Genomic DNA, 27,311 nt, shown 5'->3' with positions numbered 1-27,311 from the left:
GGGCCCTGCGATTTCTAACAGCAGCCCTGATGGTACATAGAAGGCAGGAAGAACACAATGATTTCACAGGGACGGTGGCAAAACCTTACTATAGGGCATCCTAGAGATCAAAACCCCTTTTCCTGTTGGCCAATAGGATGCCTTCTCCTTTCAGCCAATTGGGAAACAGGTCTCAGGACCCGCTTCCTGATTGGCCAGGAGGAGAATTAGTGTGGCAATAGCGAATATTCATTCGCTATTGACACACAACTGGGTGGGCTCAGGGCGCAGTGCTCTGCGACCTGAGCCCGCCCTTTTTTAAGCCTATTAGAGCCTCTGACTCTAATCACATGCTTCAAAAAAAAAAATCCCCCCATTGGAATCCATGCATCCGGCGCCCTACATGTAGATTAGGGTCCAGACGCATGAATAGGGGGGGCGGTGACCCTGCGCCTCTAATAGACAGGCCGCACATCCAATTCACATAAGTGTGAAGGCAAAAGGGGGTCCAACCCAGTGCTAGCACGGTCAGGTGTACCTAATAAAGGTGGCTGGTGAAATTGCAGCACACCAGCGCAGTCATACTTGAGCTATTAGGACATTAATTGGCAGGTCTATGTGTTGGACTGGGCTGCCCAGTACTAGAGATGAACTCAGGCATCCTCTGAACTCCTCTCCAGCTGAACTCACGCTCTTTTTTTACTCCAGTGAGCTGCGGGATGGGTCATTCCCAACTCTTCGTTTACATTCGCTGTGGAGAGCAAACGTTAGCAATGAGATCGGAGGACGCCCAAGCACATCTCTACCGAGCACAGCCTGATATATATGGTGTGAATGGGCCCCTAAACTAATTGCAAGCTCTTTAGTACCAGCTCTTACATTGTGACACATGTGATCTCTCCTGATCATAGAATACGCCCCATTCTACTCTCTATAGACATCAACCACACTCCACTGACACTCTGATCTCAGGGTAGAGACCATTAACCCCCTCCTCCCCGCACCAACACACTACCAGCCCAGGAATCAGGCGGCAGTGAGCGCGGCGCCTTTAAGAGGAGCTTCCTGACGGGGAGAGTCATGCAGTGGGGATTGGTCACATGACCCGAGTCTTGTGACTGGCCGCACACATTACAGGGAGGAGGAGGACACCTAGCAGTGTATGGTGACCGGTAGACGAGAGATCACTTGTCCGGACTCAGCATGGATAATAAGCCGCTCTTAGAGGACCGACCTCCCGCCTACAGCCCGCCTGTACCGGGGAGCTACGACTATGGGCAGCAAGCCAACTATGGAACTATTCCGGGAGCCCCCCAGACCGCAGCCCAGACTGTCTACCAACCTTCTCCCTACCCCTACCACACAGGGACCGGTAAGAGGCTCTATACTCATCATCACTATTCTATAACCAGCGCGTGTGCAATATATATATATATATATATATATATATATATGCCAATCCAAATCACCGAGCAATGATTGTAAATGTTTTATTTTTATAGTGTGTGTGTGTATAGCTTTAATCAAAATTAGGGTGCAATATGTGTGATATAGATAAAGGGGGGGTATGTATGTATGTACGGACGGGCAGCGAGGAGGGATGTATGGATGGTCAGCGAGGAGGGAGAGGAAGGGGTGTACGGAGGGGCAGCGAGGAGGGGTGTACGGAGGGGCAGCGAAGAGGGAGGGGTGTACGGAGGGGCAGCGAAGAGGAAGGGGTGTACGGACGGTCAGCGAGGAGGAAGGGGTGTACGGACGGGCAGCGAGGAGGAAGGGGTGTACGGACGGGCAGCGAGGAGGAAGGGGTGTACGGACGGGCAGCGAGGAGGAAGGGGTGTACGGACGGGCAGCGAGGAGGGAGAGGAAGGGGTGTACGGACGGGCAGCGAGGAGGGGGTGTAGGGACGGGCAGCGAGGAGGGAGAGGAAGGGGTGTACGAATGGGCAGCGAGGAGGGGGTGTACGGACGGTCAGCGAGGAGGAAGGGGTGTACGGACGGTCAGCGAGGAGGAAGGGGTGTACGGACGGTCAGCGAGGAGGAAGGGGTGTACGGACGGGCAGCGAGGAGGGAGAGGAAGGGGTGTACGGAGGGGCAGCGAGGAGGGGGTGTAGGGACGGGCAGCGAGGAGGGAGAGGAAGGGGTGTACGGACGGGCAGCGAGGAGGAGGGGGTGTACGGACGGGCAGCGAGGAGGGGGGTGTACGGACGGGCAGCGAGGAGGAAGGGGTGTACGGACGGGCAGCGAGGAGGGAGAGGAAGGGGTATAGGGACGGGCAGCGAGGAGGGAGAGGAAGGGGTGTACGGATGGGCGGAGAGGAAGGGGTGTACGGACGGGCGGAGAGGAGGGGGGTGTACGGACGGGCAGCGAGGAGGGGGGTGTACGGACGGGCAGCGAGGAGGAAGGGGTGTACGGACGGGCAGCGAGGAGGGAGAGGAAGGGGTATAGGGACGGGCAGCGAGGAGGGAGAGGAAGGGGTGTACGGATGGGCGGAGAGGAAGGGGTGTACGGACGGGCAGCGAGGAGGGGGTGTACGGACGGGCAGCGAGGAGGGGGGTGTACGGGCGGGCAGCGAGAAGAGGCGGACGTGAATAGGCGGACAGCGAGGCGATTGGGAATAGATGGATGGCACACCACTATCATGCAATAAATGAACAACATGTCATGCAACGCTTTTATTTATTGGGAGTAAAATGGAAATCAGTGTAACATATTGAACTTCCTTGTTAGTGTAGTGCAGCTTTTTCTGCTGCTTTCAGGGATAACTTGCTGGATCCGTTATTTCCCTCCTGGTTTCTAGATTGGGCTACTGATTCTTTGTGTATGTGTGTGTGTGTGTGTGTGTGTGTATATATATATATATTATTGGACTCTGTGGTCGTTCAGTATAGGTTGACATTTTCCAATCTTTTTACCTAAGGGGAACCCTTAGAAATATTTCACAGGTCTTGGGGTACCCCTGCTGAATATATTTTTACTTACAGTTTGTAATGCTTTGTAGAATATTTTAAATTCTAAGAATAAATCATACTGCATACCTAGAATTATTAAATAATCTTTTTACACCCTCCTGCACTATACAACACTTGCAGTAATTACTCTTGAACTTTTTAAAGGGTAAGTTCCCCTTTTCCAGAAAATAGCCTGTGCAGTCAAGGGGTCAAAGTAGATCTGTGCAGCTTTGTAAAATGATTAATCCTATTGTTTTACCTGTGAGCGATCAATTGCTAGTGGTTACGGCTCAAGGAACCCCTAACTACAGAAAGAGAATGGTGGAGTTCCAGGGAGTCGTGGTTGGAAAAAGCTTGGTCTAGGACCGGATTTCTCAACCAGGGTTCCTCCAGATGTTACTGGGGGATTCCTTGAGCAATGAGAGATTTTCTGCCTTAAAGATAAGTTCCCACTGACACCATTGATCTTTTCGGCTATCTGTAAGGGGGTTATATCTTCTCTGTGACCATTTTTACTAATGTTTCATGTGTTGTAGCTATAGTAATTATTATTTTTTTTTTTTGCAAGGATTCCCTGACACTGGAAAGTATTTTAAGGGTTCTGTGTTGAAAAGGTTAAAGGCTGGTCTATGAACTTGCAGGAAAGATAAAAAGTTTCTATGTTGGGGCTAATTGGATATAGATGATATTCTTTATCTCACATTTTAGACAAAAACAGCCTACATGTACATACAAACTTAAAGTCGTTGTGGCGGACCCAATCAGTCTGCTCATGTCAAAGGGACCTAATTTATTTCTTCTGCACATTTTGATGTATCAAGCAATATTTCTCCCTCCCAAACTTGGTAACAGTTCATGTGGCCTGTAGTGTGACAATGATCCTGTCAATTTTGGTGCAACCAGTTGTCGGATACACCAAATGTAGAGGTGTAACTATCCTGTTTATAAACCTCTATTGGCAGTGGAAGAGATGGTGGGTTCTATATCATGCCTTTTTGAGGATTTTTGCAGAGCAAATCTCATCCCGGTGTCATGTGAGTACATTAAGTTACCAGCACACGTGCCTTTGCAGTTATTGCTCCTTCTGGGCTGAAACTCTGGAAATGAGAAGGATGACCGCAATCATGTGCTCTTCATTTTAGTTGGCTATTTTATGGCACTTACTATTGTTGTAGTTCAAAGTTTCTACATTGAACTGTCTTTATTCTGGTGTCTTGACTTTAGTTTGTCTTTAGAGCTCTCTAAAGATCACAAGCAAAGATGGCTTGCAGTGTGCTACATCAAAGATCTACGTATTATAGCCAAACTCCAAGCAGACGAGGGGGAAAAAAAAAAAAAAATATAGCCTTCCCAGTCACTTACTGCAAGGTGGTGTGTGGGTGTTTTTTCTCTCCTGTCCTGTGACCCAGTAGAGAAGTATGATCACAAAAAAGCTTTGGCCGTACATTTTTTTTATTGGTCCCGTAATCCAGCCCTTCTCAATTTAGGGGCTGCCTGAAGTCTTTAGGGGTGTTGCGGCATTCTGGATTAGAGAGACTGTCAGAACCATACATGTCATGTACATCGTCATCACAGGTTCTGGTTTGGGACAGTGCAGTGAAGAGCAGTGGAAGGGGGAGGAGGCTTCCTGAGATCTCTGTTTCTCCCCCCCCCTACAGGGTAGTTCCAGGTATGAGTCCGGGAAGAGGGTGCAGAAGGGTTGTCTCCCATCCTACTACAGTGACCCAGGTTCCGACTCTTCAAGCAGTGACTGATGTGGGGCTACACCCTGCAGCCAGCCAAATGTCACTTGTCATTCGCCTGACCACACTTGCTACACTTGGCCACCACTGCCCACAGCCTTGTAGACTGTAAGTGAAGAACGGTCCTGCCCTGTGGCTTTTGTGAGTGAAAAGCAAGGCAAAGAGGATCAGAAGGGAGGGTGGGGGTTGGCATTAGCAGAATGAGTAGGGGGTGCAAAGGTGTGCCAAAGGGGGGGGGGGGTTTGAGGTGTGGAGGTGAGCAGAGAGAAAGGTTTGGTGGCACGGGGGGGCTTTGGGGTACGGAGGTGAACGGGGGGTTGGGGTACGGAGGTAAGCAGATAAGAGGGGGGGGGGAGGTACTGTTTTGCCTTTTCTCCTTGTAATGCCCTCCATTGGCTCCCAAGCGTCTCCTTTTTTCCCCTTGCTTGAGCAGTGCACCATTTTGTGCACAATTCAAATCCTATTCTCCAGTCTAAAGTCTTGTCTTGGGGGTGAGAAAGAGAGGGTGGCTTTTTTCCTATCTACAATGGGACAGAGGAGAACGAAAGTAGGCAGCCTCTAACGGGAAAAATAAATTTGGAAATTTTGTAGAAGTTTGAGAGCAATAGAATGTGTACTTTTTTTGAGTCAAGACTACATATGTGTGTGTGTGGGGGGGGGGGGGGTGGCGTCAGAGTTTAGTAACACTTTAACTTTGCACTGTGCAATTTCTACTTTATTGTAGCGATTTCACAGATTTGAAGTAGAATAACATGGGGTGTTCATGGGGTGCTTTTGCAGATTGGGAGCATTTGGGGCCCTTTAGATGTTTGAGCGGTTGGCCATGTGTTCTGGCACATTTTAGGCAAATTCTACAGTAGTACATTAAAATTACACCTGTATTTAAAATGTAGAAATGTGAGTAGGGCAACAAACAAATAGGTAAAACATTGTTCTCTCAGCTTTCTTAATGTACATTTACTAGGATTAAAGCCCATCCTGGGGGTCATCCAGCCCAATTCCTGTAATCTCTGAGCATGATGGGGAGCTATGTAAAGAACAGTGCCATTCTCTGAAAGATTTAAAGAATTTCAGGTATGGCTATTTTATACATGGTTACTATGGTCCACTTTGGACCAATGTAACTGTACATGTTCTATAACTGGCCGATCTGTGGAAGCTGGAATTCACTGAAATATACACTGCAACTCCAAGCTGGACCAATGTAACTGTTCAAAATATCCATATCTGAAATTTTTCTTTAAGACTGTCCAGCTTTGAAGCGGGAAAAAGTTGAGGAGGACCCCAAGTTATAGCCTGATTAGAAACGCCTAGTCACTTGACCTTGTCTAGAGATTGAAGAGCCTGCTTATGTACTAAGAAAAAGTCTGCTCTGTTAATAGCAACATGGAAACCAAGTTCTTAAAAGCTGAACAGCCACTGATGAGCCTTTTTATTATTGGATCACCTGGGTGTCAGTTTCCGCCTTGTCCATACTCTTCCAATAGGAAAATAAAAAAAAATCCAGAATGTGGGGTTTGGGGGAGCCATTGACTCCACTACTGCCTCCCCACCATTTAGTGTTTGCTACCAGTTGCTGTGCCCAAATGGTGCTATCTGAAGACAAAGGAAAGCTGAAGCTGAGGATTCCTTTCTACTACACCCTTGCAAGCAAAATTAGTACTCTGGTCCCTCTTGGTCATATATATATATATATATATATATATATATATATATATATATATATATATATATATATATATATATATATATATATATATATTTATCAGGCAGTCATGGCTAATCTCTCCTTTTTGAAAGGCAGATTTATCCTCCAGGTGGTATTTGAAATCTGGAAAAGGAAACCTGAACCAAAAGGGAGTTGGCTTTTGGGGCTAAAGACTTCACGTAGCTGCATTGAGGAGTCTGATTTGGGGGACATATTTTTTTTTAAATAAGTTAAATGGGAAATGTCATGAAAATGCACAAATCTTTTGTACCCTTCTCCGCCTCCTCCCCCCCCCCCCCTTTGTTTTTTATCCTCTCTTAAACCTTACTGATAAGTAGCAGTAAAAAGGCACATGTGAATATGGCTGTAATTTTTCTCCTGGCATTTGGGGAAATGAGTAACATTTACTAGATGGCATTTTACTGTAGTTTCCAGGTTTAATCTTGTATCGCACATGAACTTTGTCACTTTGTCACATGACCATTACCAAGCTTGAGGTATGTGAAGCTAATGCTGTGTGTTCAATCTTACTTACCATAAACCTGGCACATGTACCTGTGAAGGATGTACCATTGGCTATTATAGCTGTCCCTGGCATTTTATGGGAACTATGAAAAAGCCACCACAAGGCAGCTCTACATGTGTGATGGCACATATACCCCTAAAGCCTCCTCTGCATTCCAATCATGAACAAACCATACTGTGTCCTTGTTTGAGGTTGCTTCATCACTAGCTTTTTTTCTGTTTTTTTTATATACCTAAACTCTTGCTGTTCCCAAGGGTAATCTCTGGCACCTGTTGGTGGTGCCATTGCAGCGGGTGTGGTTAGTGGGTATATACATATTTACTGTCCCTATTGGTGGTTGCCTTGGTAAAGGTGGCCTGTTCTCCAATAAATGTCAGACATGCAATGCCTTATTCCAACAAATATGTTAGACTGTCCTCCCTGCTAAAATGGCACTTTTCCACTGCAAGTACCGGCTCGGCTCTACTCGGCCCTGCTTGGCCCGGTTTGCTTTTCCACTGCGGTACCGCATGGTATAGTGTCGGTACGGTACGGTATAGGTTTGCTTTTCCACTAAAGTAGTACTAAAGTTAAGTGGGTGGGATAACAACGGGGTGGGTGTGATTCTCTGACCAATCAGTGGCTAGTAGTGACTGCATGCAAAGGATTGTGGGATATGGTACCAGTTTGGTACCTGTTGGAACCACAATCGAGTAGGTACTGTTTTTTCATAGCCGTACCGTTCGGTTCCATGCAGTGGAAAAGCAAACCTATACCGTTCCGACCCTATACCATGCGGTACCGCAGTGGAAAAGCACAAAAGCGCGCCGAACCGGTACGGTTCCATGCAGTGGAAAAGCGCCAAAAGAGCCCAATTATTTACAGCATGCAAGAAGTCATCAGAGCAGTGATTAATCCCTGCATATGTAGTTGTTGTGTGTTTTTTTTTTTTTGTTTTTTTTTTTATGTGGTTGCATAGGTGTGCACACCTTCATAACTGGGGATGTAGCTGTATTCATAATCAAGCAATCCCATTCAAACTCATGTTAAATAGGAGACAGTACACACCTGCCATCATTTTTAAGTGCCTCTGATTAACCCCAAATAAAGTTCAGCTGTTCTAGTAGGTCTTTCCTGACATTTTTAGTCACATCCTACAGCAAAAACCACTGGGGCACTGTATCTATTAAAAAAAAAAAATCAAACTACCCTTTCTCTTAATAAATATACAGCTGTCATTTGACCTAGCTCTTTCCCAGCCTGTCTGCAGGGAATTATGAGCAGGAAGAGCTTCTAGTCCTCTGCTGCCAGTCACATTTTCAAAGAAAGGGGGGGGGGGGAACCCTTCAGAATAAAGGGGGAAAATATATAACTGAAGCAGTATTTGCCCAAAGGCAAACATGTATTCTTTTGCAGCTTGCCAACTATTAGATGTGATCTCCTGCATTTTAGTTTTTCTTTTTTAGGCTTTCTTCTGGTGATCCATCCAGTAAGTTGATTTTTCAAAAGAACAAGCGCTCTCCGTTTTACAGGATTGAGACAAACCAATAACACTGGCGGGGATGATTACAGTGAACAGCTTTTATTGCCTTAGACCATGGGTGTCCAACCTTTTGGCTTCTCTGGGCCACATTGAGTGTAGAGAAATTTTATCGGGCCGCATATAAAATATATACTATAGTTAAGGTATATAAGTAATAAAATGCTGCCGCGCCCCCCCCCCCCCCCCCAGCACTAATTTAACACAACTAGTGGATGATCCCCCTCCGAGGCAGCCTCTGCCTACAGTTAGTTGGAAACCTCTGTGGCCGTGCCCCCGACTCGACTTCCTTCCTCCCCAGCAACAAAAAAAAAAATTTGTCATGGGGCAGTGGGCCGCATTGCCTGTGGTTCCGGGTCGCAGGTTGGACATGCCTGCTTTTAGACCGTAAAGAGAAAGAACTTGTTACATAGTCAGGTTGAAAAAAAGACCATCTAGTAAAAAATAACGATACAATCCTATACCCAAAGTTGATCCCGAGGAAGGCGAAAAACCCCAGCAAGCATGATCCATTTTACTCCAGCGGGGGGAAAAATTTCTTCCTGATCCCCCGAGAGTCAATGGGAAATTCCCTGGATCAACTTCACCTATAAATGTGAGTAACTAGTTTATTCTGGTTTTATTTAGGAAAGAATCCAGGCCTTTGCTCTAAAAATACAAAAAATCTACTGAGCTGGCCAGAACCACCTCCTTGAAGTCTATTCCATTTTCACAGATCTTACTGTGAAGAAACCTTTCTGTATTTGAAGATGAAATCTCTTTTCCTCCAGACGTAAAGAGTGCCCCCTTCTCCTCTGATGACCTTAACCACCCCCATCCATGCTATAGCCGAATGACGGCTCCAGCGTGGACCTAAATTGCCAAGAGGGCATACCTTGACGTCCTCCAGTGCACGAGCGGCCCGACTCGCTCTGTAAGGGGCCCCCTTACCACGTAATCGGCTGTCAGCTGATTACTAATGAGGAGGGGTCAGATTGTGCCACCTACAAGTGTCCACCAGCGCCACCTATCAGTGCCCATGAGTGCTGCCTATTAGTGCCCATCGGTGCTGCCCCACCAGTGCCGCCTATTGGGGCCCATCAGTGCCCCCTCATCAGCGCACATCAGTGAAGGAGAAAAATTACCGGTTGCAAAATATATAAACTTCTTTTTTTTTTTTTTTTAATTTTCGGTCTTGTTTGTTTGTTCATAAAAAAATAAAAATAAAAACCCCAGTAGTGATTAAATGCAACAAAGAAAGCTCTATTTGTTTGAAAAAAAAAAAAAAAAGATAAAAATTTCATATGGGTACAGTGTTGCATGACTGCGCAATTGTCATTCACAGTGCGACAGCGCTGAAAGCTGAAAAAATGGCCTGGGAAGGAGGGGGGTTTAAGTGCCCAGCAGGCAAGTGGTTAAAGTGAATAACTCCACACCAAGATCCCTATAAGGGCCCCTTGTGTATTTATACATGTTGATCATATCCCCCCTTAATCTCCTCTGAGAGAACAAATTCAGTTCCTCTAATCTTTCCTCGTAGCTGAGCTCCTCTGTGCCTCTTATCAGTTTGATTGCCCTCCTTCTCTGCACTTTCTCCAGTTCCCCTTTTTTTTTTTTTTTTTAAGAGCTGGTGCCCAAAACTGAACTGCATATTCCAGATGAGGTCTTACGAATGATTTTGTACAGGGGCAAAATTATAACTTTCTAATCTCTTGTCCATAACCCTCTTAATACTCCAAAACCCCCAGATCCTTCTCCAAGACTGATTGCCCCAGTTGTACTCCCCCCCCCCCCTCCCCCCAGTATGTAATATGCATGCGTATTCTTAGCCCCTAAGTGCATAACTTTACATTTTTATCAACATTAAAACCTCATCTGCCTCAGTCGCCAGTTAAACATTGCATTGAGGTCGGCATGCAAGTTGGAGAAATCCTGTAAGGACGTTATTTCTCTGCATAGCTTGGTGTCATCTGCAAAGACTGAAATGGTACTTTTAATCCCAGACCCTATATAAATGTATCAAAAAGTAAGGGTCCCAACACTGAACCTTGGGGTACACCACTGATAAGGAGGAAATTAAGTTTATAAGGGAACTGAAACTGGAGCATGCTCAGTAGAGGTGGCTTAGTCTGGTCTACATATCTCTGGCTGCAGTGCGGACATAAATGGAGAGATGGACAGTCAACAGCAGGATCAACCAGGTTTTTTGCAGACTACAGGAAACCAATCCCATAGTAACTGAGTGAACAGGATGTGCTGACAGTTTTTGTTTTTTTTTTTTTTTTTTTTTTAATGATGTGGGTTTAATGACGCTTTAATGTTTCCAAATAATAATGTTACATTAATAATATGATTGTTCTCTTATGGAGGGCTCTAACATGAAGGTTTGTTTAATTTGTAGTCTGCGCAAACTGCTACTGTTCTAACGGGGTTGTGTTTACAATGTTTGCTAGGTTAATATTTACCTATTTTCTCATTGCTTAATAGGAGCAACTGTTTATAGCAGTTGATTGTATCTAAATATTAGCAACTGTTTACAAAGGAAACTATTTTTTAACTGCCCGGTAATTTTGTCAATTTCTGTTGTGTTTTGTGTGTGTTTGTTTTTGTTTTGTAAAGTGATCTCCTGCTGAGTCAGATTAGGATGGAATCTGATGTGAAATTTGTGTCATGATTCAGTTTCTTTTTCTCCATTTTGTGACGAAGGAAAAATTGGCCCTATGTAATCTCTATGGTTGTCCGGCTATAAATTGGTGTAATTTTTGTTGTTGCTGTTCAGGTTTAAGGGATCTACTGTAATATATACTTACTAGAGACTCTATCATTTTACTTTTAATGTCCTGCCCATTGAGCCATGTGGTATAGAAAACCCAGGTGTGTTTGTGCAGGCAGAGGGTGAGGTTTATGGAGAAAGCATGAGTCACTGGAAAAAAAAGACCATATTCTCGAGTGTTTGCTAGTATTGCAGCCAAGTACTTCATGGAAGTTTAAATATGATACTGACGTCTTTTATCTCCTACCTTGTCGCAGAATCTCTGGTATTCTTGAACCAAACGCCTGTGAAAAGAATATGGAAACCATTTTATCTCCAAGAACTGACCAGTTATGCAGACAGGCCATATTAAGAGTAGATCGCTGTACAGACTCCCCTACAAAGCAGAGTTTGACAGGTACGCAGAAATGAGTGCATGGAGCCTATGCATCCACAGTCAGGCACACGTCCCTGCAAGCCTGTCTAACTCGGCTGTGCGGTCAAGTCCACACAGCCTATGGGCTGCCCATTCACAAATATGGGCTCAGTGTTAGGACAGAAAAGTAAATAAAGGGCACATCACCCTGTACAGAACGAGTTCCTTTAAAAAAGGGTATGCATGTCCCCTATCATCTCCTGGACCTGACGAATATGGGCACATGGCATGCTTTGTACCTATGTTTCTCCAAACCTTTTTGGTCAATGCACCCTTTTAAAATTAAGGACGATCTCGAGGCATCCCATTCTAAAATGTAAAAAAACAAAACTAATAGTTTACATAATGCAGCAACATCCACACACTTGGGATAACCAACATTCAAGGTATTTATTCCTACAAAGCAAATGCATCTTTGCACACCGTTACTGACTAGTAATCGTGTGTGTTTTTTTTTTTTTTTCCCTCCCTCCCTTACTCAGCCAGTTTGACCCCATTGCTGATTGATAGGTGCAGGGTAGGGGCAAACAAGGGCTCCTGAGGTCCACCTTATTAACCAATGATGTCATTGGTTGATGGAAGACCAGCGGTTTGAAGGTTGTTATGGTGGACAATGAGGCTTTGTCCACCCCCTGGCTTGCATGCAATTTATTAGGTATTCTGCCAAGGCACACCTGAAGGCACCCCACTGACCCCAGGGTGCCTGGGCACCCTGGTTGAAAAAGGCTGCTTCTACTGTTTGAGATTAAAGTAGTTGCTGGGCTGACTCCATCTCTCTCCAGTCAGATGTGAGGGGCTTTCAGTTGGATACTAAGCTAATTTCCATAGACCTGTTTAGATTTAGGAAACTGCTTTACATCCACATGACTGGTCTCCAAACAAAAAAATAAATGACAAACACTAATCGCTCTACACACAGACCGATATCCGAATCGCTATGGTAAGGAGAAGCCGAAAATTATAAACTCTCTTATCTATTTAGAAATTGGGACATATTTGCATGTTTTGCAAATCTCTCCAGTTGCCAGGGTAAAAAAGTTACTCCTTTGTCTATGTAGAAAGGTGTGGGTTTTTTATCTAATATTTCCCTAAAACGTCTTTCAGGACAGCACCTTAGAGAGATGGCTCCTCCCTCTCCTCATCAGGAAACACCCCATCCACCAGATTTTAAAAGGAGGCTTCTCCCACCATTCATCAGTTTTTGTGTTTCCTCCGGCCGAGGAACACCTCTGTGGGGAGCTGGGCTCTTAAGGTGCTATCCTGAGAGACCGGGCTTCCTACGTCCACCTATCCTTTTTTGGAGACGGTTGCTTCTCCCATTCACGCGACCGACTGCAGTGCATGGGCTCCTTCTTCCTCTTCAGTGCTCTAGGCTTAGTCAGGACCCCGCAGAGCACAGCCCTGGGAAGGCATCTTGGAGGAGCGGAACGATTTTTCTTAGGCTTCCGCCGCCTTTTTTTTTCAAATTTGCCGCCATTTCTCCGGATCGAGTGACGCTCGTCCGGACCGGAAGTGAGGTTCCGGAAAGGGCAGCGTTCTGCAGGGGGCGTATGGCGTCATTTCCGCCGGACGCAGAGGAAGAAGGGAGGAGCAAGCTGGTGCCTTATTCCGGATCCGGTCCAGTGCAGGTGCGCTTTGGTCTCCGGAACCGGTACTGAAGCCACGGGTGATACCGCTGCCAAGCGATGGAAGCTTCTTCAGCGAGTGGGACAGGCACAGGCACCAGTAAGGCCCAGGTAAGGGGTATCTTTATATGGCCTATCTTACTGTGGGGTCTCTCTCCATCCCTTTTATCTTTCCCCCCGGTGGCTGGGGGCCTGTCAGGGCACATGGGACTTCCCTTTAAATGTCTTTTTGTGCACCTTTGGTGGCCCTGAGAATCAGGCTGACTTTTAAGAAGCAGGTGTATGTTTTCCCATTCATGTCTTCCAGGCTAAAAGCTCTGAAACTGTTTTCAAGAGAAAGTGTCCTTCATGCAAAGCAAAGTTGTCGGAAAGTTGGAAAAAGACACTTTGCCAGGGATGTATTGATGCACTAGTAAAGGAAGAAGCATCTGCAGTTTGTGGCGATTTAGTCGCATCTGTGAGGAAGGAATTGGATGCTACCATCCAATCTTTTCGGTCATCCCTACAGGACCCTGCCCTGAGTCAGCCATCAGCCTCACTGTCCTCTCAGGGTTCACAATTGGTTCCTTCGGTGGGGACAGAAGGGGTTCCTTCCACCCAAGGAGATAATTCCCCCTCACATTCCAAGGAGGATTCAGAGGAAGAAGAGGAGGGAGGGGCACAAAGCAGGCCCACTAAATACAAACTATCCTTAGAGCAAGTGGATGGTCTCCTGAGGGCAGTTTACATCACCCTGGGTCTAGAGGAGGAAAAGAAGGAACTGTCCCTACATGACAAAATGTATGCAGGCTTGGAAGAGCCTAAGGGCCGTATCTTCCCAGTGCATCAGACCATCTCAGATGCAATAAAACATGAGTGGGCTGATCCGGGAAAAGAAAACCTTCTTCCCTAAAGCCTTTTAAAAGGCGATTTCCTTTTGATGAGGACCCAGGAGCTCCCTGGAATAAGATGCCAAAGATTGATGCAGCCTTCTCCCAGGTTTCTAGGTCAACAGACCTAGCATTTGAAGACATGGGAATCCTGAGGGATCCCATGGATAAGAAGATGGACCAGCAACTTAAGAGATCCTGGCAATCCATCATGGGGAGTCTGAAACCTGCCATGGCAGTAACCTGTGTGTCCAGGAATCTGGAATACTGGCTTAGCCAGCTAAAAGCACACATCACAGCAGACTCACCTAAACAGGAAATTTTGGATTCCTTTTCCACGCTCTCCACGGCCATAGCCTTCATTGCTGACGCTTCAGCAGAGTCCGTGAAGATGACAGCAAGATCTGCAGCTTTATCCAACTCAGCCAGAAGGGCTCTTTGGTTAAAGACATGGCCTGGAGATACAGCTTCTAAAAATAAGCTGTGTGGACTTCCTTTTCAAGGGGATCTACTATTCGGGCCTGGGCTAGACTCTGTTCTAGATAGAACAGCAGACAAAAAGAAGTCTTTTCCTGTGAAGAAGAAACAGGCAGCAAAGAAGCTTTTTCGACCTCAAAAAGCTCAGCAAAATAGCAGACCCCAGGAGAAGAGAAGAAACTGGTCGACACAAAAACCCAAAGGGAAAGGAGGTGTTCTCTTCCATCCTCCTGTGTCAACCAACAAAACACAATGACAAGACATTGCCGGTGGGAGGAAGATTGAGGGAATTCCTCCCCTATTGGGCAGCCATAACAGAAAATCAATACATTCTGGGTATGCTGTCCCAAGGCTACAACATAGAGTTTTCAGAGACGCCACCCGAAAGGTTCTTTGTCACAAACCTCCCAAGAGATGCAGAAAAAGCCCTGGCTATGATGGACCTGTTAAAGGACCTGAGGCGACAGGGAGTTGTCTGTCCAGTTCCAGTGGAGGAACAACATCAGGGATTTTATTCCCACATATTTTTGATAAAGAAACCATCGGGGGATTTTCGTCTTATACTGAATCTGAAACCATTAAACAGGTCAGTTCTGTACAAAAAGTTTCGAATGGACTCAATTCTTACAGTCAGAACCCTGTTAACAAAAGGATGCTTCATGGCATCAATCGACTTAAGGGATGCTTACCTACATATCCCTATTGCCCCTCGCTCACAGAGATTCCTAAGGTTGGCAGTAAATCTGGGAAAGGAAATGCTCCATATCCAATTCAAAGCACTCCCTTTCGGGCTATCATCCTCCCCTCGTATTTTTACGAAGGTAATGGCAGAGTGTCTAGCTCCCCTCCGCCTTCAGGGAATCTCTGTGGTGCCTTACCTGGACGACCTGCTTTTCTTTGCCCCGTCAAAGGAAAAACTTCAAGAGGACCTGCACAAGGCAAGAGGTCATCTAGAAGCTCTGGGATGGATAGTGAACATCAAGAAATCGAATCTCACACCGGCTCAGCGGGTTCAGTTCCTAGGTTTTCAGTTATGCTCTGTGGAACAAAGAATCTTCCTACCAGAAGACAAACAGGTCAAAATGCAGAATTTGGTAGCAAGGCTATAAACAAATCAGTGGTGGTCGATCAGAGAGATCATGTCAGTCCTTGGAAACCTGACTGCATCAATTCCAGCTGTCCAATGGGCAAGGCTGCATTTTCGACCACTCCAATATTTCCTCCTCAGAATCTGGGATCACAATCCAGAGACTTTGGACTTAAAGGTAAAAATCCCCACCAAGGTCAAGAGGTCCCTTTGGTGGTGGAGAAATCGGATAACCTTGTCTCAGGGTTTGGCCTGGTCCTTCCCGGCAGACCAGAGGTTAACAACGGATGCCAGCAGGTGGGGGTGGGGAGCCCACTGGAACCAAAACCTTGCACAGGGGGTTTGGTCTCAGACCGAGACAAGAAAATCCTCAAATTGGAAGGAATTAAAGGCAGTCGGCCTAGCCCTAACTGCCTTCTCTCAGAATCTTCAGGGGACTCATGTTCAAGTCCTTTCAGACAACGCCACTACAGTGGCATATCTAAACAAGCAAGGGGGCACAAGAAGCAAAACCCTACAGCTTTTGGCAACGGAAATTCTGCAATGGGCGGAAAGGCAGTTACTTTCCTTGTCAGCAATCCACCTAAAAGGTACACTAAACAGTGTGGCGGATTATTTAAGCAGGCAGAAGATCCGAGAAGCAGAATGGAGCTTGAACCCAGAAGTCTTTATGTTGATAACCAAGACTTGGGGAAAGCCAGAGGTGGATCTGTTTGCAACGAAAGAAAACGCAAAACTTCCACTTTACTTCTCACTCCACAGAAACGACAACTCTCTGGGAGTAGATTCCCTGGCACATCCCTGGAGGTTCAGGTTGGGGTATGCCTTCCCCCCCCCCCCCCTTCCAGCTCATTCCATTGGTGTTGAGAAAAATCCAAATGGAAAGAGCCTCAGTGATCCTGATCACTCCTTATTGGCCCAAAAGGGTTTGGTTTTCGACTGTCCTTCAACTATCAGTCAAACCTGCTTTTCAGCTCCCTCCTCGTCAAGACCTACTGTTTCAAGGTCCAGTTTATCATCCAGAAGTGGAAAAGCTAAAGCTCACCGCCTGGTATCTGAGGAGCAACTGCTGAAAAGGAAAGGATTTTCAGACGCATTAATTGCTACTCTACTTTCCAGTAGGAAAAAAGTCACAAGGAATATATATGCAAAAGTTTGGAAGACATATAATACCTGGTGTGAATCAAAAGATCAAAAATTGGACAGTATTACTTCAATTTTGTAGTTCCTACAGGAGGGCACAGGAAAAGGTTTGGCAGTAAGTACCCTCAAGGTACAAGTTACAGCCCTGGGGGTATTCTTGGAAAGGCCCATTTCTTCAGAATCTTTAATCATCAGATTCTTCAGGGCCCTTACCCGCTCCAGACCAGTGCCTATCAGAAGCTTCCCCAAATGGGATTTGTCGGTGGTCCTTCAGGCTTTCACAAAGGAACCTTTTGAACCACTAGAAACGGTTACGCTAAAAAACCTTACCCTCAAGACAGTCTTCTTGGTGGCAATAACATCAGCAAGAAGAATTAGTGAATTACATGCTTTATCAGCTATCGAACCTTTCTTGTCCATATATCCAGATAGGATAATTCTCAAGACGGATCCAGGGTTTCTCCCAAAAGTAGCTTCAACGAGAAACCGATCACAAGAAATTGTGTTGCCTACCTTCTGTCCTAATCCATCAGGAGATAAGGAAGAAAGCTTTCACTACCTAGATGTAAGAAGGGTTCTTATACACTACTTGGAGGTTACTAAAGAGTTTAGATCATCAAACTCTTTTTGTTCTTTTCTCTGGCAACAAAAAAGGTCGCCAGGCATCAAAAGGATCAATAGCCAGATGGCTCAGATCCGCTATTTCAGAGGCTTACTCCCAAATGAAATTGTCTCCCCCGCAGGGGATCAGAGCTCACTCTACTAGAGCGTTAGCCACTACATGGGCAGAGAAAGCTGGTGCCACTCCAGATCAAATCTGCAAAGCGGCTACGTGGTCAAGCTACTTTACATTTGCAAGACACTATAGGTTGGACCTTTTGGCAGCTGAAGATCAGGCTTTTGGCAGAAAGGTCCTGCAAGCTGTGGTCCCTCCCTAAATTGAGTAAGTCTCGATAATCCTCTCTAAGGTGCTGTCCTGAAAGACGTTTTAGGGAAAATTCAAGTTAGACTTACCGGTAACTTGTTTTCCAATAGTCTTTCAGGACAGCAGGAGGATCCCGCCCTATTGTATAAAATGTATTGCTGTGATTAACCATATCTGTTTGTGTTCCAGCATGGGCCGGAGGTACTCTTCTACAAACTGATGAATGGTGGGAGAAGCCTCCTTTTTAAAATCTGGTGGATGGGGTGTTTCCTGATGAGGAGAGGGAGGAGCCATCTCTCTAAGGTGCTGTCCTGAAAGACTATTGGAAAACAAGTTACCGGTAAGTCTAACTTGAATTTTTTTACAGTAGCGTTTTCAAGCTTTTATCAGAGAGCGTTTTTACAGCTGAAAAACGCCTCTCAAAACCCACTAGTTCTTGGGGGGTGGGGGGGGGGGGGTTGTGGTTGCCAAAAACAGCAGCTGTAAAAACGTCCAGTGTGCATAAGGCCTAATACCTTTTTGAGCAGTTCTTTACCAACTGTCTCATGCTGTGAGAATATCCTCCTAAAACCCAACTCCAGGATGAATGTGATACTCGTTTATCACATTAATAATGCGTGAGAACCATTCAGTACAGTAGTACTCTGAACCAAGGCCAACGTGATGACTCATTCATAGGAAGAAGGCGCTGGCTCTTTTGCTGGCGTCCCCTGTGACTTCTGGGATTAAGAAGTACATCTATGGCTGACTGACAGCCGAGAGAGCTGGGAAGGGTACGGAAGAGCAGCAAGGAACTGCCTCCTGTCATGAGGACATTAGAGGGGAGATAACTGTTACCCCTCCTATTAATGGTTTTTTTTTAGACTTGCCATGTCCACACCATTGTGCTGCCCTGCAAGTTCTGCTGCTTCCTTAGGTGCCCATTGACCATTTGGTTGAATGACACCCAGCATCATCCAACTTCTTCCTGTGAGCCCAGGCCATCAGTTAAATGCCCACCATAGGTGGTTGCATCATTACAGTGCCTGGTTTTACTCTGGGCATTTCTGCTAGCAAAGATTGGCATAATGACATTTGCACAACACTTTTGATCCCTGCCCACATCCAATTGTAAGATTTATAAAGAATTTGCAATTGTTGTTGTGCAGAGTTACATTTTTAAGGAGTATTAAAAATCCGCTTTCTCTTACGTCCTCCGACAGTCGCCGCCTCCTCTAAGTCATCACAATTGGGTATTGTCCACCTATCCGTAGGAATAGCTAGGCATATAGACTTAGTCAAAAGACAAAAGGCATTAGCATATACACACCCACGGGGGCTGTCCCATCTGGTCAATACCCCCCCCTGCATCACCACTCCCAACTCAGTTTTAGTTTGCCTAGCATCAGGAATAGTTCAGGCTACCTTGTGCTGGGGCTTCAGTCCCAGCCTTCCTAAATCTTTTATTTGATTTTCTTTTGAATGTCAATTTTTTTTTCTCTCACTTTACTAGCTGTTTATTTTGTCAGCTTTAGTGTTAGTTTATTCTTCGGATGAAGATGGATCATGCGGTGCTGGGATTCAGACTGGCCGCCCTGGTTCTCCAGGGCACAGAGGGTTAGATGGACCCCCCAGCCCGCCATCGAGCGTTCAGCTATGGTTCGCCCTGGCATTAAGAACGACCCATCCCTGTTCGCTGCAGGGATGCAGCCGTGAGGTGGCTACCTCACAGGACTCGTCTGCGCTGCTGCAGCGTCATGTCCCTGGCTCACGGCACTCTCTGTCAGGAGAGGACAGAGGTTTATCCATGCATGGAGGCTCCCCCACGCCATCGGGTACAGGTAAGTACTTTTCTGTGTGGGGCCTCTGTCTGGGGTGGCAGTCTGTGTTGCTGTGTGTCCCCATGTCTGTGCCGGTGTGACTCCCTGTGCGATCCCTGCGGGGTTCGCTTTGTGCAGATCTGTATGTTTTTGCTGGGGGTCCCTGTCCGTGTCACCTTAGGTGCATGTTTGGGGGTACAGACTTGTGTGTTGTGCGGCGACCGCTGCGGGGGTATGTTCGCGCGGTCCGCCATGTTTTTTACTGCACATGGATATGGCCCCTCTGGGGCGAGTATACAGATCATTTTGGCGCCCTCCGCCGCCATTTTGTGGGCTGTAGAATGATCGGTTTGGCCGCATGTCGGCGGCCATCTTGGTGTAGCCTCCAATGCATTTCCTATGGGCAGCCATTTTCCCTGAGGTCTGGCTTATAGCCAGCCCCTTCCAGCAGCATTTCCTTTTCCTCTCAGGCAGCACAGACACAGGTAGCAACGATCTGCAGGCTCTGCAGTGTATCTCTCTCTGTCTTCTTCTGTATACTGCTTCTGGCTGTTTTCTTTCTCCTTTTGGGGGTCTTCATAGCTGTGACAGTAGCGGTGGGCTGCGCACTCCGCAGCGCTATTTAAGGGGACAGTACACTATTTTTTTGCACTGTAATTTTTTCTTGTCTTGAGCCATGGATTCTCAGGAAAGCAAGTTTCCTCCAGCTTTAGTGGGGGGCCCCAGTTCTCCTGTGGCTCCGCTGCGACCTGATCTGGCTGCTTTGGTTGCGACTTTAGTGGCAAATATGGAAATGCTGAACGGGCTGCGAGAAAACGGCCCAGGCTGTCTCTCTCTTCTGATTCAGATGGGGATATGGCTGCTGCTGTGAGCGTGCCCTTTTCAGGGTCCCGCTCATCCTTGGACCCCCCCGGGGTCTGAGGGGGGAGGTTGAAATTGAGGGTGTTGACACATCCTCCCCAGGGTCACCTGAAGAATGGGCGACCATGGATGAGTTAATTGTTTCTGTGAAGGAAACCTTGCATTTAGAGGATGAGCCCAGTCCTCCGGGCGTTGTGTCCTCTTTTGGGACGCACAGGACCCGCAAGTCTGCAGGTTTTTCCCTGCCCAGCTGAATTTCATTACACTGTTAATGAAATGTGGCGCACGTTAAAACGTCCATTCGTGGCGCCTAGTCGGTTCAAATTGCTTTTATCCTTTTGCGCCGGCTACAGAATTTAGAAGGTGTGTGCCTCCACAGGTAGATCACACTGTGGCCGTGTTGGAACAAGGCTACCTTGGTTCCTACTGAGGATACTCCGGTTTTCCGGGATCCCACGGACCGGCGGTTGGAGTCTCTAGCCCGCCATTCCTATACGGTGGCGGGTTCGTTGCTCAAACCCGTTTTCGCGTCCGTTTATGGTGGCTCAGGCGGTAGCTGATTGGATCAAGGTGCTTCGAAGCAACCTAGTGTCCGATGACGTGCCGCCTGCCCGAGTGGAAATGGTGGACCAGATCCACCAAGGAGTCATGCATTTGTGTGATGCAGCCTTAAATGAGGCCCCCTTGGTGGCTCGCCTCTCGAGTGTCGCGGTGCTTAACCGGCGACTGATATGGCTGAAGAGCTGGTCGGCCGACCAGTCCTCGCGGAAAAAAGTTGCTGATTTTCCCTATGCCGGCTCTCGCCTTTTTGGCGAGGCGTTGGATACCCTGGTGAAAGGCGTCACGGGGGGCAAGAGCACTATGCTGCCCCAGAACCCGAAGAACAAGTCTTTCCGAGGCAAGCGGGGTTCTGTGCCTAGATCCAATCAGGGGTCCTTTCGTGCCTTTCAGAACCAATCCAAGGGCAAGCCCTTCAAGGCCCAGAGCAACCAGAAGAAGCCCTGGGCGGGTAAGCAGAAGGCCGGCAATGCCGGCTCGGCGGGACAATCCGCCTCTGCCTGAAGGGGTGCCCTCACCCATTTCAGGGGTGGGGGGACGTTTGCGCGGTTTCCTCCAACCTTGGCTGCTCCGGATATCGGACAGGTGGGTCCAGGAAATCGTTCAATCAGGATACAAGATCGCATTCCTTTCCAGGCCGGCGGACAGATTCTTTCCCTCCAATCTCCATCTGCTTCCGGGGCGTCTGCAGGATTTGCATCAGGCGGTGCAGGACCTGCTTGCTCAGGGAGTGATTGTCCTGGTGCCTCATCGGGACAGGTTTCGGGGGTTTTATTCGAATCTGTTCACTGTGCCCAGGAAGGAGGGCAAGGTGCGTCCTATTCTGGACCTAAAAGCGCTGAACCGCTTCGCGCGTGTTCGAAAGTTTTGAATGGAGTCTCTCCGTTCGGTTGTGGCCTCCTTGAGTCCGGGAGAATTCCTGGCTTCGGTAGATCTGAAGGGTGCGTACCTGCACATCCCCATTTTCGAGGGTCATCAGCGGTACCTTCGGTTTGCTATCGCAGAGGACCACTACCAGTTTGTGGCGTTACCTTTCGGTCTCGCTTCGGCACCAAGGGTGTTTACCAAGGTGTTGGCACCGGTCCTGGGCCTGCTACGGGCCCAGGGCATTGCGGTCCTGGGGTACCTGGACGATCTGCTTCTGAGACCTTGTGCGCGATCTGTCCATCACGGTACAGACGCTCCAGGAGTTCGGATGGACCATCAACGTTCAGAAATCAGCGTTGTCTCCGTCGCTTCGCCTTCCCTACCTGGGAATGGTTCTGGACTCTGCTCAGGCAAAGGTGTTCTTGCCGGAGGACAAGCTCCGGACTTTGTGGGAAGAACTCGGGTCCTTCGAGGACGGATTGCCCCTATCACTCAGGACCTGCATGCGAGGCCTGGGGTTGATGGTGTCGGCCTTCGAGGCGATTCCCTTTGCCCAGTTCCACACGCGGGCTCTCCAGAAGGAGATCCTGGCCAGGTGGGACAGACTTCCTCAGTCCTTGGATCTGGATGTCTCCTTGAGTCGCCAGACCAGATTGGCTCTTCTGTTGTGGATCCGGTCCCCAGTGGTGGCGGAAGGCAAGTCCTTCCGCCCGGTGGTGTGGACAGTGGTTACCACGGACGCCAGCCTGTCGGCTGTGGTGGAGTCCTGGGCAACCTGTCTGCCCAGGGCACTTGGTCGGAGGAGGAACATCCTCCCCGATAAATGTGCTGGAACTAAGAGCAATAAAACTCTGTCTCTTCCAGTGGTCGGACCGTCTCCAGGGCCTGTCTGTTCGCGTACAGACGGACAATGCTACCGCAGTGGCTTACATCAACCACCAGGGGGGCACCAGGAGTGCTCGAGCGGCCCGGGAGGTGACCGATATTCTGTCTTGGGCCGAGACTCATGTCCCGGCGATCTCGGCAGTTCACATTCCGGGTGTGGAAAATTGGCAGGCCGACTATCTGAGCCGCCAGACCCTGGACCAGGGGGAATGGTTTTTACACCCGGAGGTCTTTCAGATGCTGTGTGCGAGGTGGGGATCCCCAGACGTGGATCTGTTCGCATCCCGGCTAAATCGAAAAGTGGGAAGGTTCGTGGCAAGAACGCACGATCTGTTGGCGGTCGCCTCGGATGCGTTGGTGGCCCCTTGCCATCAGTATCGTCTGATGTACGCCTTTCCTCCGATTCAGTTACTATCCCGGTTCCTTCGCAGATTGGCCTCGGAACCGCACATGGTGATTCTGGTGGCACCGGACTGGCCACGCCGGTCCTGGTACGCCAACATTGTTCACCTGGCAGTGGCTCCTTCATGGCGCCTGCCTCTGCGGGAAGATCTCCTGTCTCAAGGTCCGATCTTCCATCCTTCTTTAGTCGCTGGCTTTAACGGCCTGGCTGTTGAGACCCAGGTCTTGAAGGACAAGGGTCTATCCCCCGAGGTTATCCCTACCCTGATCAAGGCTAGGAAATCCTCCTCTGGTAAGAACTATTACCGTACCTGGAAAGCCTATTTCACCTGGTGTGAGTCCAGGGGGTTCTCCCCTCGTTCTTACTCGGTGTTTCGAGAATCTTGGCTTTCCTCCAGTCTGGAGTGGATCAGCGCCTGGCGCTGGCCACGATAAAGGGCCAGGTGTCCGCACTGGCTGTCCTTTTCCAACGCCCTGTGGCATCTCATTCCTTGATGCGCACCTTCATTCAAGGTGTGCGACATTTGGCTCCTCCCAGGAAGGAGCCCTTACCTCCGTGGGACTTGAACTTGGTTCTGTCCGCGTTGCAGCGTGCTCCCTTTAAAAATATCAGGGAGATATCGTTGCCTCTAATGTCGAAGAAGGTTGCCTTTCTGGTGGCGATCACTTCGGCTCGCCGGGTGTCGGAACTGGCGGCGTTGTCTTGCTGCTCCCCTTATTTGATTATTCACAGGGATAAGGTGGTTTTGCGACCACCCCCATCTTTCCTTCCCAAGGTGATCTCTGAATATCACCTTAATGAGGACATTGTTCTGCCTTCGCTTTGTACGAAGCCTAAACATCCTAAGGAGGTTGCTTTGCATTCCTTGGATGTTGTCAGGGTGATCAGGGTTTACCTGTCGTCTACGGAGTCCTTTCGGAAGACGGATTCCCTCTTTGTCCTTCCTGAGGGACCTCAGAAGGGCATGGGTGCGTTTGCAGCGACTATTGCCAAATGGATCAGACAGACCATTGAGCAGGCTTACGCCTTGAAGGAACGGGTTCTGCCCTTCCCTGTTAAGACGCACTCTACCAGGTCTTTGAGTACTTCCTGGGCCTATTGGCATCGGGCCTCGGTGGCAAGGCGGCGACTTGGTCGTCGGTGCACACCTTTTCCAAGTTCTACAAAGTAGACATTCTGGCATCAGCTGATGCTTCTTTTGGCCGCAAAGTTCTCAGTGCGGCTGTGCCATGATGGACCCTTGGTTTTTTTTTTTTTTTCTCTGGGTCCCTGGCTGTTGGCATTTGCTTTCCTGGGCTGTTGCTCCTGTTGAGCATTGTTTTTTTGCTGTTGCCCAGTTGGTTCTTACAGTGCATGTAAGATTCCTCTCTCTGATGTGGGTAGTGCGTTGCCTTTTCTATGGTTGCGTCTCCCACCCCTCATGTCTATACTGCTTTGGGACATCCCAATTGTGATGACTTAGAGGAGGCGGCGACTGTCGGAGGACGTAAGAGAAAACTGAATTTTTGTAAAATCTTACCTGTAAAATTCCTTTCTCTGAGTCCTCCGACAGTCGCCGCCCCCGCCCCTCTTTTTGGGGTTCTTATTACCTACTGCTATGCTACCAAACTGAGTTGGGAGTGGTGATGCAGGGGGGGTATTGACCAGATGGGTAAGCCCCCGTGGGTGTGTATATGCTAATGCCTTTTGTCTTTTGACTAAGTCTATATGCCTAGCTATTCCTACGGATAGGTGGACAATACCCACTTGTGATGACTTAGAGGAGGCGGCGACTGTCGGAGGACTCAGAGAAAGGAATTTTACAGGTAAGATTTTACAAAAATTCAGTTTTTTTGCTGCAATAGTCCCTTTTTGGTGCAGCACTTCCCCCTGAAAGTTCTCTCCATCAGTGGATGTCAGCATTGTGTGGGTTGAATGGTTCTGGGTTTTTAGTAGGCTCCCCAAGACTTAATTGGCAGCCTCTTCTTGTTTCATACAGTATCCTCCTTTTGTGTGGCCTCCTTTGTGTGGCCTAACAGCGGGTAGAGGTCTGACGAAGGAGCTGAGTCCTGAAACATGTAACCGTCCACCAACTGCTGCGTCCACACCCTGCCTTCAGGAAATCCCATGCCGACTAAGCTGAGACACAGACGAAAGGACGCATCTACAGGAAGCGGATCCCCAGATGTCCTCACTGCAACCACTCAGCACAGTGGATAGGAAGACTCCAGACAGATCTTTGTTATGCCCATGTCACATTTACCAAATGTGAGTGCTTTTACACTTTTAACCTAATAAATAGTCAGAGCCTACTGCACCTAAGAGGAGCCTTGTCTTGTTATCAGATTCAGTATGTTTGCCCACTTACAAAGAAATGAAGGGTCTATAATTGTTGTAGGTGAATTTTAAATTCTAGAGACAGAGTATTAACCAAAAATCCAGAAGAAACATGGTACAAATGTTATAAATTTGAGTTTCCATTTAGTGAGTAAAATTTAAGTATTTGATCTCCTACCAACCAACCAACCAACAATAATTCTGACTCTCACAGACTGGCTACAGTATGTGCTCATGTGGTACACAGATTAGTCCTGTCAGTTTTAAGAAGATGCTCCTAACCACAAAAACTAGTTATGAGTGGAAGACACCTGTCCACAGAATCTTTTGCCCATTCAAACCTCGCCATCATGGGCAAAACGAAATGGTTGTCAAAGGATGTCAGGGACAAGATTGTAGACCTGCACAAGTGGAATGGGCTAAAAGACCATCAAGAAGCTTGGTGAGAAGGAGACAACTGTTGGAGCGATTATTCACAAATGGAAGAAATCCAAATTGACAATCAATAGCTCACGGTCTGGAGCTCCATGCAACATTTCGCCTCATGGGGTAAGGATGATCATGAGAAAAGTGAGGAATCGGCCCAGAACTACCCGGGAGGAGCTTATGAATGATCTCAAGGCAGTTGGGACCACAGTCACCAAACAAATCATTGGTAACACAATACGTAGCCATGAATTTAAATCTTGCAGCGCCTGCAAAGGTCCCCCCCCTCAAGAATGCACATGTACAGGCCCTTCTGAAATTTGCCAGTGAACATCTCAATGATTCAGGGAGGGACTGGGAGAAAGTGCTGTGGTCAGATGAGACCAAAATTTAGCTCTTTGGCATTAACTTGACTCGCCGTGTTTTGGAGGAGGGAAATTGCTGATTATGACACTAAGAACACCATCCCTACAGTCAAGCATGGAGGTGGAAACATTATGCTTTGGCGCTGTTTCTTTGCTAAAGGTACAGGCTGACTTTGCTGCACTGAGGGGCCAATGGACAGGGCAATGTATTGTAAAATATTGGATGAGAACATTCTTCCCTCAGCCAGAACACTGAAGATGGATCATGGATGGGTCTTCCAGCATGACCATGACCCAAAACATACCGCCAAGGCAACAAAGGAGTGGCTCAAGAAGAAGCTTATTAAGGTCATGGAGTGGCCTAGCCAGTCTCCAGCTCTTAATCCTCTAGAAAATTTATTGAGGGAGCTGAAACATCAAGTTGCCATGTGGCAGCCAAGAAACCTCAAGGATTTAGAGAAGGATCTGTAGAGAATGGACCAAAATCCCTCCTGAGATGTGTGCAAACCTGGTAACCCAACTACAAGAAACACCTTACCTTTGTGCTTGTCAACAAGAGTTTCTCTACCAAGTACTAAGTCATGTTTTACTTGGGGGTCAAATCTTTATTTTCCTTACTGTACTCAATTTTTAAATTTGTGCTTAGGGCCTCCTATGGCGCTTTTCCACTGCATGGAACCAAACGGTTCGGCTCGCTTTTGTGCTTTTCCACTGCTGGTACCGCATGGTATGGTGTAGGAACGGTTCGGTACGGTACGGCGGCTCTTTTCCACTGCATGGAACCGAACGGTACGGCTCTCAAAAACAGTACCACCTCGATTGTGGTTCCAAGAGGTACCATACCCGGTACCATATCCCACAATCCTTTGCATGCAGTCACTACTAGCCACTGATTGGTCAGAGAATCCCACCCACCCCGTTGTTATCCCACCCACTTAACTTTAGTACTATAGTGGAAAAGCAAACCATACCGAACCGTTCCAGCACCATACCATGCGGTACCAACAGTGGAAAAGTAAATCGGGCCAAGCAGGGCCGAGTAGAGTCAAGCCGGTACTTGCAGTGGAAAAGTGCCACTACACTCCATACAGGCTCCATAAGATGAATCCGTCGCATC

General features: G+C 47.7%; 1 protein-coding gene across 1 annotated transcript in view; it reads left to right on the top strand.

Annotated features, from left to right (window-relative positions):
* Positions 1–1,068: 1,068 nt before the first annotated feature.
* BRI3 (brain protein I3) overlaps positions 1,069–27,311 on the top strand; it is a 64,849-nt gene continuing 38,606 nt past the window's right edge. Inside the window, exon 1 of the mRNA XM_082262261.1 lies at positions 1,069–1,351. Within this exon, the coding sequence (XP_082118387.1) occupies positions 1,183–1,351 (169 nt within the window). The 5' untranslated portion in view covers positions 1,069–1,182. The remainder of the gene's footprint in view (positions 1,352–27,311) is intronic.

This window comes from Pelophylax lessonae (genome assembly GCF_965119305.1).
Source record: "Pelophylax lessonae genome assembly, chromosome: 6".
Taxonomy (NCBI): domain Eukaryota; kingdom Metazoa; phylum Chordata; class Amphibia; order Anura; family Ranidae; genus Pelophylax; species Pelophylax lessonae.
Note: the sequence above shows the minus strand (reverse complement) of the source record. Positions and strands in the feature narration are given on the sequence as shown.